At 53.5% G+C, this 12,156-nt stretch overlaps 1 protein-coding gene across 11 annotated transcripts in view; it reads right to left on the reverse strand.

The window, feature by feature from the left end:
* Positions 1–12,156, reverse strand: part of LOC116953891 (ryanodine receptor 2-like) — a 321,447-nt gene that overhangs the window by 224,226 nt on the left and 85,065 nt on the right. For all 11 annotated transcript variants that reach the window (XM_076051967.1, XM_032974196.2, XM_032974194.2 and 8 more), the window contains 8 exons: positions 11,197–11,371; positions 9,873–10,081; positions 7,306–7,805; positions 6,867–7,002; positions 6,000–6,160; positions 4,880–5,042; positions 2,011–2,097; positions 656–882 (listed from right to left, as the gene is read on the reverse strand). In XM_076051967.1, the coding sequence (XP_075908082.1) occupies positions 656–882; positions 2,011–2,097; positions 4,880–5,042; positions 6,000–6,160; positions 6,867–7,002; positions 7,306–7,805; positions 9,873–10,081; positions 11,197–11,371 (1,658 nt within the window). The remainder of the gene's footprint in view (positions 1–655; positions 883–2,010; positions 2,098–4,879; positions 5,043–5,999; positions 6,161–6,866; positions 7,003–7,305; positions 7,806–9,872; positions 10,082–11,196; positions 11,372–12,156) is intronic.

The following is a 12,156-nucleotide window of genomic DNA, read 5'->3' on the forward strand; positions in this document are numbered from 1 at the left end:
TTCCCTCAAGGCAAATACATCGAGCATACATCATCCGCTGCACTAATTTCTTCAAGCGAACAACACATCTTTTTCCCTACGTTTAGCTGTGGCAAAGTCACGAATTGCGTCACGGTTATTTAAAGGACAGTGGGTCCTCGCTACCGTCGCTCCATAGGGAATCCAACGTGGAACGGAGGGCCTAAAGGAGGGCCTCCAAAAAATATGAAAGCCTGAGGCCTTATTAGCCTAATGGGATAATCCGGCCCCGGTCACAAACACCTCTCCTTCTTGTCGTCCCACTGCTGACAACAATAAAAAGGGAGGTTCAATCTTCCCGTCAACCGTCCACGCCGCCAATGGCCGACCATCAACCCGAATCGGCACCGCGCCGTGTGGCCTACGGGGCCACCCGATGCACAAATGGCACCATGGAAAATCCGGCGGCATTGCGCGTGTGCGCGGCCACGTGATCCCAAACCAACCGACCCGCATCGTAAGCGACCCGCCCAGCGTCTGCCTTCTCTCCGTCAAAGGAGGAATGGGTACGAGATCCGCTCTGCTTCCCAACAGACAATTGACGAGCGGGTAACGCATCTCACGATGGCATCTTTGCTCTGCTGTTATCAATCCGTGCGAAAGAGGAGGAGGGAGGAGGAGCCCCGCGGCGCGCGACCTGTTCTCCTCGGGGAAGTGCAGCGCCATCATGACGAGCGGATCGGTGCACTCCACCATCCAGCCCTCGCGCTCGCTCGTGCGCGCCACATCCACGTGCAGGAACTGGTTGGGCGTGCGGCTCCACAGCACCGGCATGAGCATCTGCACGTCGAGCCGCGGTGGGCACTGCGGCGTCGGATGCTGGCGCTCGCTCTTGAACATGCCGGCCGACAGCGGCATCACGTTCTGACGGGCGGAAAGCATGGGGGGCGGGAACGGGGAGGAAGCGCCGGTTGATGGAGATGGAGCGGCGGCAGCGGCAGCAGAGAAAGCAGCCAGGAGCGGCGGTAGTCGCAGGAGCAGTAACAACAGCAGCAGCAGCAGTGGCAGCAGGAGCAGCAGCAGTAGTCGCAGGAGCAGTAACAACAGCAGCAGCAGCAGTGGCAGCAGGAGCAGTAACAACAGCAGCAGCAGCAGTGGCAGCAGGAGCAGCAGCAGTAGTCGCAGGAGCAGTAACAACAGCAGCAGCAGCAGTAGCAGCAGGAGCAGCAGCAGTGGCAGCAGGAGCGGAAGTTTCAGCAGTAATAATAGCAGGAATAGCAGCAGCAGGAGCAGCAGTAGTCGCAGGAGCAGTAACAACAGCAGCAGGAGCAGAAGTAGCAGTAGTAGTAGCAGCAATAGCAACAGTAGCAGCAGGGGCAACAGTAGTGGCAGGAGCAGTAACAGCAGCAGCAGGATCAGGAGCAGCAGTAGTAGCAATAGCAGCAGTAGCAGCAAGGGCAACAGTAGTGGCAGGAGCAGTAACAACAGCAGCAGGATCAGGAGCAGCAGTAGCAGGATCAGCAGTAGTCGCAGGAGAAGTAATAACAGCAGAAACAGCAGCAGGTAGAGCAACAGTAGCAGCAGAAGTAGCAGCAATAGCAGCAGGAGCAGGACGAGCAGGAGCAGCAGCAGGAACAGCCGGGGAGAGAAACGGAGAGGTTAGAGACGTCGCCCGGTGAGGCTTCTCTGCACTGGACAGCGAATTGAGATTATTCCAAAAAGTAATTTCATTAAAAAAAAATTCATGATACCGCATTGGCAGTGATGCCCAAACATAAATAACAAACATTTTGGACATTTGTCAGTGACATTGCCTTAAAAGAAATCCATATATGTGTATATATGTAAAATCGGTGACGTTTTGGCCACTGGTCATATTTAATAGCACATAACTCGACAGGCCACGCCATTTCTCTGGCATCTCTGACACATGTGCTAGGAAGGAGGACCATTGCTCAAAATGTCACCAACGTTGCATTCCTAGTAAATGACTCGGCGGGCATTTATCACTTCCGAGTTAACCGATTTCCCCCAAAAAAACCCATCTCCTACCTTGATGCGGCCCAACTCAAACTGGAACATGTTGGTGCACGTGGGCTGCACAAACACGGCCGGGAAGACCTTGGTGCCAGGCTCAATCTGCAAATGACATGCGCACGATGACGAGAATAACGACAATGACGACAATGACGACGACGATAACAATGAGGACGACGACGATGACAACGACGATGACAATGACGACAATGACGATGACAATGTCGACGACAATGACAATGACGACGACAATGACAATGACGTCGAGAATGACGATGACAATGACGACGACAATGACGGCAATGACGATGACAATGTCGACGGAAATGACAATGACGATGACAATGACAATGACGTCGAGAATGACGATGACAATGACGACGACAATGACGACAATGACGACAACGATGACAATGACGTCGAGAATTACGATGACAATGACGACAATGACGACAATGACGACAACGATGACAATGACGACGATGACAATGACGTCGACAATGACGACAACGACGACAATGACGACGACGATGACAATGACGACAACAATGAAAATTACGACGATAATGATGACGACAATGACGTCGAGAATGATGATGACAATGACGACGACAATGACGACAATAACGTCGAGAATGACGATAACAATGACGACGATGACAATAACAACAACAATGACAACAATGACAATGACGATGACAATGACAACGACAATGACGTCGAGAATGACAATGACAACGACAATGACGATAATGACGTCGAGAATGACAATGACGACAACAATGACGACAATGACGTCGAGAATGACGATAACAATGACGACGACGATGACAATAACAACAACAATGACAACAATGACAATGACGATGACAATGACAACGACAATGACGTCGAGAATGACAATGACAACGACAATGACGACAATGACGTCGAGAATGACAATGACGACGACAATGACCACAATGACGTCGAGAATGACGATGACAATGACGACGACGATGACAATAACAACGACAATGACATCAATGACAATGACGATGACAATGACGACGACAATGACGTCGAGAATGACAACAACGACGACAATGACGACGACAATGACGACAGGAATGACGACGACGATGACAATGACGATGATGACAATGACGACGACAATGACGACGACAATGACGACGACGACGATGACGACGACGGTGATGGAGGGAACGACAAACGTCAGAGAACACCAAAGAAATATTAAATTATCTCAAACACAGCTGTCGGCAGTGGCAGAACATGCTTGTCAACAAGGACACTCAATTGATTTTGATAACGTTGAAGTGTTGTGTAAAACTAATTATTACTGGCAAAGACTAATTAGAGAATCCATTGAAATTGAGAGAAACAGAAATAACTTTAATCGTTCTGATAGCTATAGGCTTAGTGCGGCTTGGAAGCGTATTATTAAATAATACATATTACAATTCCTTATAGGGAAAACACATACTAATTAACGGATTACTAATGTACCATATAATCACAATAACACACCTCACAACTAATTACTAATCTACAACTATTACTAATCATAACCATTGACTGATTACCAATCGATTATATAATTACAATACCCCCCCTCCGCCTCAATTCACTGCACCTGAAATGAGTTAAATGATGACGTCACCCTGCTGCTCTATTTAAGACCGGGAGCAAGTGAGGGCTTTACCATTCTAGCGAATCGCCCGATGATGCTGGATGTAATTACCAACGAAACGTCGTATTCAAAAACTGTAAATGTTGTGGATTCACTCTTCAACACACCGGTGGGCTAAAGTAGTGAACTAATTGTCTTTTGTCAACGTGACACTTATTTTGCTGATTGGCCGTGTCGGGTGGTGAAGGGTTTCGACACATTTATAAATAACGCGATCTAACCCAAAAACCTTTATTATGAATAATACTGGTCGCGAAAGCCTCCCACGTGTTAAACTGAAGGTGAACCGATTGACCACAGGACGAGGTCACAGTGTATGCACGTTCTCCCCGTGGTTGCGTGGTTTTTTTTTTCCACGGGGGTCCTCCGGTTTTTCCCTCCGCTTTGGTGAGCTATCATTTGTGGCCAGGTCTCTTCTGACAAAAAAAGCTAATTCCTCAGTGGGCTTTGCCTGGTAGGATGGGGATGGGTTAAATGTATTTGTATGTGTTTAGGTGATTTGTTTTCTGTTCTTGTACTTTGCACTCCCGTCATGTTTTTGTACTGTTTGTTGTGGGTAACGTCCTTACTCACCCCTACTAAGAGCTTTATAGCTCATCGGATTCCTCCTGCCCGCATAAATATTCCGATTCTGATAGCGACGCCCGTTACTGACACGGGAAAAGCCTCGCCGGGTCTCAAGAGGCGTCCTGCAGCATCAGGATATGATTGAGTGTTTGGCTTTCGAGAGGAAATCGGAGAGCCTGTAGGAAACCCACCATGCATAAGAGGGACGGGCAAAGACCCAGCACTGCCAACTGTCTGGCGCCACTGTGTCCGACACGCTTTGCACCGTCCTTTTCCACACGTTCATGTCGCCATTGAGACTAAAATATATAGCTGGACTTAACTCGGCCCAAGCGGGAGTTTGATGGGATGGGGGCCTCCGGAGATCAAGTACGGGGACTCGGTGTGCTTCGTGCAGCACGTGGACAGCGGCCTGTGGCTCACGTACCAGGCTCCGGACTCCAAGACCGCCCGCCTGGGCATCCTCATCCGCAAGGTGCGCGCCCGCCTCTCAGATCTGTCGCGCCCGTCTCCGTGACTGCGAGCGCTTCCCGTGAACACGGGGCGGGCAGGCGAGCGGGCACCGCTCACACCTCACAGTAGGTGGGGATCTCCTTGGGTGAGGGGCACGCGCACCGCCCGTACCTGATAGTAGGTGGGGATCTCCTTGCCGTTGGCGTAGAACGTGAGGAGTCCGCTGCCGATGTCGATGAGGCAGCCGATGTCGATGCTGATGTTGTTGCGCCCCTGGCCTTGCTGCCCTCCAAACTCACCGCACCACGCCATGAAGCAGTTGCTGCGCTTGATGCTGATGAAGTCGGAGGTTGTGGGTGGGTACACGGAGGGGAAATAACAAAAATATTATTATTATTATTCCATTTGCTTCAGGCAAAAGCGATGGAGCACTGTGAGAAGGGCGTCAATGGCCAGACACGGTCCGACGCTCGTTGTCTGCCCAGGAAACACTCAATTGGGAGAACACAGAAGCAACATCGCCAACGCCTGACAAAACTGCAACAGCCTACGTGGCGAAACTCGGCGCCTCCGTGATCGCCTCGCGCTGTAAGAGTATAACAAACGCGCTCGCGGTGAAAGCATCGCCGAGCCTCAAGACACCTTTTAAGGAGGGTGGATCCCGGTTGGGTTTCCTCAGTGGGGCGGCGGGAGAGAAGGATGACAATGGCTCTGTGTGTTTCCATAATTAACGTGCGGCGTCATTTTTCCAATTTAAGCATTTCGTGACCACGACCCTTTGCGCACGCGACCTCCTATATTTGTTCGAACGACGTCGCGTGAAACTTTGAGGCCCGCTGTGAAGCAGTAAATCCTCAACGTGCGCCAGCGTTCTTCACGAATTTTCATGGGGGGGGGGGGGGCGGGTAGCCTCTTTCGCCGATAAGACGTCATCAGTGTGTGAGGGCCGCCACACATTTCAAACCACTGGGGGTTTGACAGCAGCACGATGATGATGATGATAATGATAGGGGTGTTTTCAGATGTTGTGTATCATCGGTGGGCCGCACGTCAGCGGCCGCACGAAAGGCCACCAGGGGGCTGCCGGCCGCCAGCGACCCGCGGAGAACACCGCTGTACGGTGAACACGCCCGCAGCATTAACAGGGCGAGGCCGCGCTCTGGGGCCCGTAGCTGTAGTTCCCCGCGGCACGCCGCTCTGGCAGGCGCAATTCTTGTTTAAACGCGCGGCTCTCCGCGCTCCTGGGCCTCGCGAGAAACCCACCGTGGCGCCGCGGCGCGCGTGGTCCTACCTGGTGTTCACCTTGCCCTTGTCATCACCGAGCGTCACCATGACGCTGCGCACCTTCTCCAGGTCGAAGGTCTTCCCGTACTGGTGGAAGTCGGGCGTCACCCAGCCGACCCACACGCCCGTCGGCTCCTGGCCGGGGAAGATCTTCACGGAGTAGTAATACTGCTCGCCGAGCCAAACAAAGACAAAGGGCCCCCCCCACCACCACCACCCCCCCCCCCCCCCAAGTATGGCCTTTAACAGACTGTTGGGGCGAGTGCCGTTCGCGAGAATGGACATGGGCGAGGTTCCACTGTAGAACAGTTACACACATGGCCACCACCGCTCAGGTGTTATCGCTCTTTTATAAGCGCGGTAAAGGTCCCATTGCTGGGACAACACAAGTCACCCGGGCCGAGTGTGGCCTTCCAGGTTATCCGTCGCCCAAGCTTTCGCCATGCACTACTGAACACGCCCGTGGCAGCGCGCGGTGAAAAGCTTCGAGATTTGACGTTGTCAGAGCTCCCACTGCTCGACACGCGGCCCAAGCCGCAAGACCGCACTCGGCTTGCGAGCGGGCTGCGAAGAGCCCACGTCATAAAGAGTCGCGGGCTAAACTGATATATTTTTTCACCTTACCAGGTGAGGCCCCTGCTGAGCTACGTAGCTCTCTTTCAGAAGCGACCTGGCCGCAAATGGTAGCTCAACAAAACGGCTTATCACGTGGAAATTTAGAGCAGACAAAACACTCTATGAACGCAAATATCGAGGTTTCAGGGTCGGGATGAAACCCACGACCTCCTCTGTAGCAGGTGAGCTGGGTAACACCTCGACGCCGTGGCAATTCCCTAGGCAGGGGGCGGCGACCGGGGGCCGAGGGGTCACGAACCAGCGTGGTCCTCATGAGCGTCTCCATGTCATCGCGGTCGTCGGGCAGCACCTCCTCCTGCAGCCGCGTGTGCACGGGCATGGGCGGCGCCGCGGGCGCCTGCGCCTGAGACACTTTCCCCCGGCGCATGAGGAACCTGAAACGCCGAAGGGGGAATGGGGGGGGGGGGGGAGTTGGGGGGGGAGGGGGCGGGCAAACCGAGGAGGTCAGCGGACCCGCCGCTGGCCGTGATCGATCATCGAGGAATCCTCGCCACCGCCGACCCCACGCCCCTCGCCTCCTCCCGTCGACCACCTAACGCGACGCCGTGGCTCGGTTCGCGAATATGCTAAACTCGCCAAATCCAGAACTCGCGCACGGCGAGGGCTTGCCGCAGCAGCAGTACGGCTGTTACATCGATTGCCGTGAGTATGTGGATTGCGCTAATTCGGCGACGCACTTGGGCTTGAGGCGCGACGTCTTCTCCTGCGCCGCGTCCTTGTTGTTGCTGCTGCCGCCGCTCGACTCGGCCGTCGGGGTCGGCGTGGGCGGCGCGAGCGACGACCCCGTCACCGACGCTCCCCCGGCCCCTCCCGCCCCCGCCGGCGGAGAAGCCCCCCCGCCGGGCAACGCGGCGGCTGCCGCGGCGGCCGCCGCCGCCGCCGCCGCGTCCTTGTCTCCCGGCGGCGACGCCGAGCCGAACGGCAACTGGATCAGGTTCCCGCGCGCGGCCGTCTTCTTGAGCACCTCGAACTCGGAATCGATGTCGATGTCCACCTCCTCCTCCTGCATGAGCGAGTTGAGGTGGCCGGCGAGCTGCGGCTTGTAGTCCTCGTAGCACTCCACGGGCATGCTGAGGCGGAAGAACACCAGGTCGTTGTTGCTGTTCTGCGTGCCGAACGTCCTGTGGGTGACCTTGAGGCACGGCGGGCTGTCCACCGTCCCGTCGATCCGCGTCACCTGGGGGGCGGTGGCGGATGCGGAGACGCGAGGGGAACGGCGCGTCTCGGTCACTTTCGCAGAGGGCCTTGCGCGGACGCGCCGGATCCCGGCTGGCCACGGCGACCCACGCGAACCCTCCCTTCCCATCGAGTAAGCCCGTGAACGCGAAACGTTGGGTCGACGTTGACCCGACGGTTCCAACAACGTGGCCAACGTTGGCCCCCGACGTTGCATGTTTACCGGGATGCTTGCTACCACATCGGCTGCCTTGGCCGGGTCGCCATGACGAGAAAGAGATTCTGAGCTCAATGGGCCTCACCCGAGGACGTAAACGGACCAGCTCACCACGTCGACGGTGGATGCGGGATGGGAGGGGGCGGTGGAATGAGGGGAGGGAGGGGTAATGGAGACCAGGAGGTGGGACTGCTGAGACAAGGCCACGCGTGGCACGAGGAGTTTCGCCGCGTGGAGGATCTGGAGCTGAGAGGACTGATGAAACATGAGGTGGTGGAATTTAACTGAACCACGCCGTGGAGGCAAGCGTCGGTGGATCACTGACAAGTGGACAAGGGGATGAAAATAAATAAATAAAATTTCCCACTTGTTTAGTTTTTTTCTCTTTGATACGGTACGCTTATGTAAACCGTATTTATTTTAAATGTAATATTACCGCCACTCAAGATGGTATCAAATCACCGTGCACGAAAATATAAAATGAAAAGACAATCAAATAATGTTGAAGTAAATGTCACGATAAAATTGTGACTATTGCACTCCCTCTCCCAAACACACTCAGGCTCGTCGCGTGCCAGATGCCCGCCGGCAAAGGCACTCCAGATCTTTGGGGCAGCGCTCGAGAAGGCCCGACCCCCCCAGTGTCGAGCACAAGGTCCGACGCCGGGAGAGGAGTAGTAGAAGGGTCCTGCTCTGAAGTTGCGTGGAGTGTAAACGCCAGTCGTGCGGCAGATCATTCGGGCCCATAGGTACATTGGTCCAATGTGATCTAGAATATCGTTCACGTATGATTTGCATGCACTTTAAAACACAAACGAAAAAACGGTGGCAGAGAGGACAGCCACCAAGGAGACCGAGCGATGAAATGAGTTGACGTGCAGGCAGGAGCTGGGTGGATCATTGCATCGGTGGATCATTGCATCGCTGGACCGCGAGAGGCACCGGACGCTGGGAGAGGCCTTCATCCAGCAGTGGATTGACCACGACTGATGACGACAACGACAATGAAATAAAAACTAATCGATTCTCGAGCACGTCATTTGTAAGCATACCAATCAACCGTAAATCCACGGATGGGTGCGTTATCACATTCCCAAGTGAACGGCGTGACTATCATGATCATCGTCGTCAGCGTCGTCGTCATTACTATTATCGTTATTTATCGTACAAAACCGCATTGTGAAGGATGATCATTGCGGCAACACGGGAGTAACACAGTGGTGAGATGTTAACTGCCTCGCCTGGTATACAGGAGTTCGTGGGATTGATCCCGACCCTGATGTCTGCTGTAAACTTGTGTGTCTCTCTCCCCGTGGTCGTGTGAATTTTTCTCCGGGTCCTACGGTTGTTTTTCCTTCCACATTTAGACTCAACATCACGCTTTTAGAGAATTTGGCTGCTTATAAATTTCCACGCGATAAGCCACTTCGAGCTATCATTTGTGGCCACGCCGCTTTTGAAAAAAGAGCTGCATAGGGCCCCAGTGGGCCCTTTAACCTGGAAAAATTAAAACAATTCTAGATTTGAAGCTTTCGTGACTGCAAGGATCCACACTCTCTGGTTCTATTCGATCACGTAGGTAAAAAACAAAACAACAAAAAATCACGACGTTTCGGCCACAACACAAGTGGCCTTCATCAGGTGAAGGAACCAAACTGTCCAGAGGACAGCGTTGGAGTGAAGAAAGTCAAGCGCAGGTCGCCGTTAATCGGATGGCATTGACAAAGGAATTAGCATGAAATGTAATGCTGTGCAAACTTGGAATTAGCATACAAATTAAAACAGTTTACTTTGGTTTAGCAAAGAAAAAACGGGGCATCTCCCCAGGGCGCCGTCGCCAGCCGGCCGCACCTCATAATGCTCGTGGTCGCCTTGCACCGGCAGGAACTGCGGCAGCCGCTTGGTGTACCACATGGGCACGTCGCGGTGCATGTTGACGGCGAACGGCTCGAAGCCCTCCTGCAGGCCGCAGATGGTGAAGAACTTGAACGTCGCCGCGTCGCGGCCGAAGTTCAGCCTCCCCACCTGGCTCATTCCCACGCTGCACACGGGTATGAAGCCTGTCGCGCACACGCGTGTACACGCAAGCACACACACACACACAAGCAAGCACACACACACACACACACGCAAGCACATGAAGGCTCGGCGAGCATTTACCCGTTCCTGTTACGACGACGTACGTCATCATCGTCTTTCCTTACAGTTCCGTTCGGGATGATGTACATAAAAGAGTAAATTTTGTTGCCACCGAGGCTCCCGCAAGGCCACGCGGGAGGGCGCGCGGCACATTTTGATGCCGGCTATCGTAGAGCGCGGCGGTCGTGTCGCTACGGTTCTCTGCGGTGAGTGCAGGGCGATGTCTTTAAAAACAACGGCGCCGCTACGCCTCTCGAAATAAAATGAACGCCGAGCCGCTCGCAAGGTTCCGAGATTGGGCGGTGAACGCGACCCCACCCACCCTGCGAAGTGCAGGCCTCTCGGAACGGGCTGGCTGGGTCGCTCAGAGGTCAGGGTGCTGAGCCGGCGCCGCTAACAAATCCTGGGTTTGAAACCGGGTTTCAACCGCTGCCCGTGTTTTAAACCGGGCTCTCTCAAGTGCGGTGTACGCACAGAGAGTTGTATTCTTTCCACAACATTGCAAGCATTTAATTAAGCGACGGCGACGTCACTCTCGGAGCCTGCGCAACGAGCTGATGTCGCACGGCGTGCGACGCGTGACTTTTCCAGATGACGTCACTCGAAATGACGTCATCGCATAGGCTTCGCTTTTGGGGAGATGTTCCTATCAACTTGTTCGATATTGTTGGCTAAATTCCCAGGAACAGCACAACTATGTCTAGACATTGCGTTCATATTGGATAATAACTTTTTACAGGAGTTACCGTGATTTGCTAACCTTTCCAATCCCTTGCACTCCTATTGTGTTTTTGTACTGTTTGTTGTAACGTTCTGACCCACCCCTACTGGACACCTGTAAAAAAAAGAGCTTCACAGCTCATCGGATTGCTCCGGTAAAAATGAAGATTTTGGAAAAGACAGACGGACAAAACTAATGCTTCAACGCTTCCCATGGCATTAAATTTGAAAAATGACGTGACATCGACTTGGCTGCCACCCCCACTCCTCCCCCTTCCCCCGGGGCATTGTGGGGGGGGGGGGGACAATCCCTTGCCTTCGGAAATCTCGAAGTCGCGGAAGGCGAGCTCGGAGCCCGAGTCGTTGAGGAGCACCTCGCCGTTGATGGTGAACATCATGCACCGGTCGTTGAGGTCGATGAGGCAGCCCACAATATCTCCACCCTGCCAGTCTCGGCCAAAGTGCTCGCTTCCCAGGTGCCATCGCTGGGCCTGTGCCGCGAGCAAGCAGGAACAGGGGAAGGTCTCGAAACCACAGCGACCGGGAACCTTGCGAGTGTATAATATCCAAATTGGGTCATTTGCGAGCTATTTTTTTTATATTATGCAGATTTGGACCCTTGACGCCGACACACAATTGCATCACGGGATCTTTTAACGCGGGTGAAGCAGATGGTGCATAGTGTTTTTACGGGTTTTACGTACGTACGTTGAACTTCTTTAGCACCGTACGTAGCCAACCGTGCGGAGGAAGCACAACAGACTAAACACAAAGAGCCGTTCTAAAGAAATGGGTTTTCAATCTAGATTCAGAAGCGCACAGCTCCAGTGGTTTCCTAATACCAGAAGGAAGAGCCTTCTAGACGGCCGCAGAAACGCATCTGAAAGCGCCGCGCGATGCGGCGACCGTCTTTGTTCGACGGTCAGCCAAAAGCCGCCGCTGCGAGGATAACCGAAGTTCACGTAGTGCATTATGCTCTTTGATGAGACCGGCAAGGCACCGTGGTTCATTTGTGGCAAGCACTTTCCGTGTGCAACGAGTGCGAATAACACAAACACAGCATTGACCAGGACAGCCACTGGGAATCGAAACCACATTCCACAACAACAAAGCATTTACTATGCTCTGGTAGTATATGGCATTGTCTTTGAAACAGATTGTTCCACACCAGATACAGCTTTCTTTAGAGCCTAGTCTCAAAACAATGTTAGCATAGAGAACGCCAAAAGGCGAACAGCACAAAGACAATCGGGACATTTATACTTCGGGGTGAGCA

This window comes from Petromyzon marinus, chromosome 53, assembly GCF_048934315.1.
Source record: "Petromyzon marinus isolate PM22_M1 ecotype Great Lakes invasive population chromosome 53, UKy_Petmar_22M1.pri1.0, whole genome shotgun sequence".
Taxonomy (NCBI): Eukaryota; Metazoa; Chordata; class Hyperoartia; order Petromyzontiformes; family Petromyzontidae; genus Petromyzon; species Petromyzon marinus.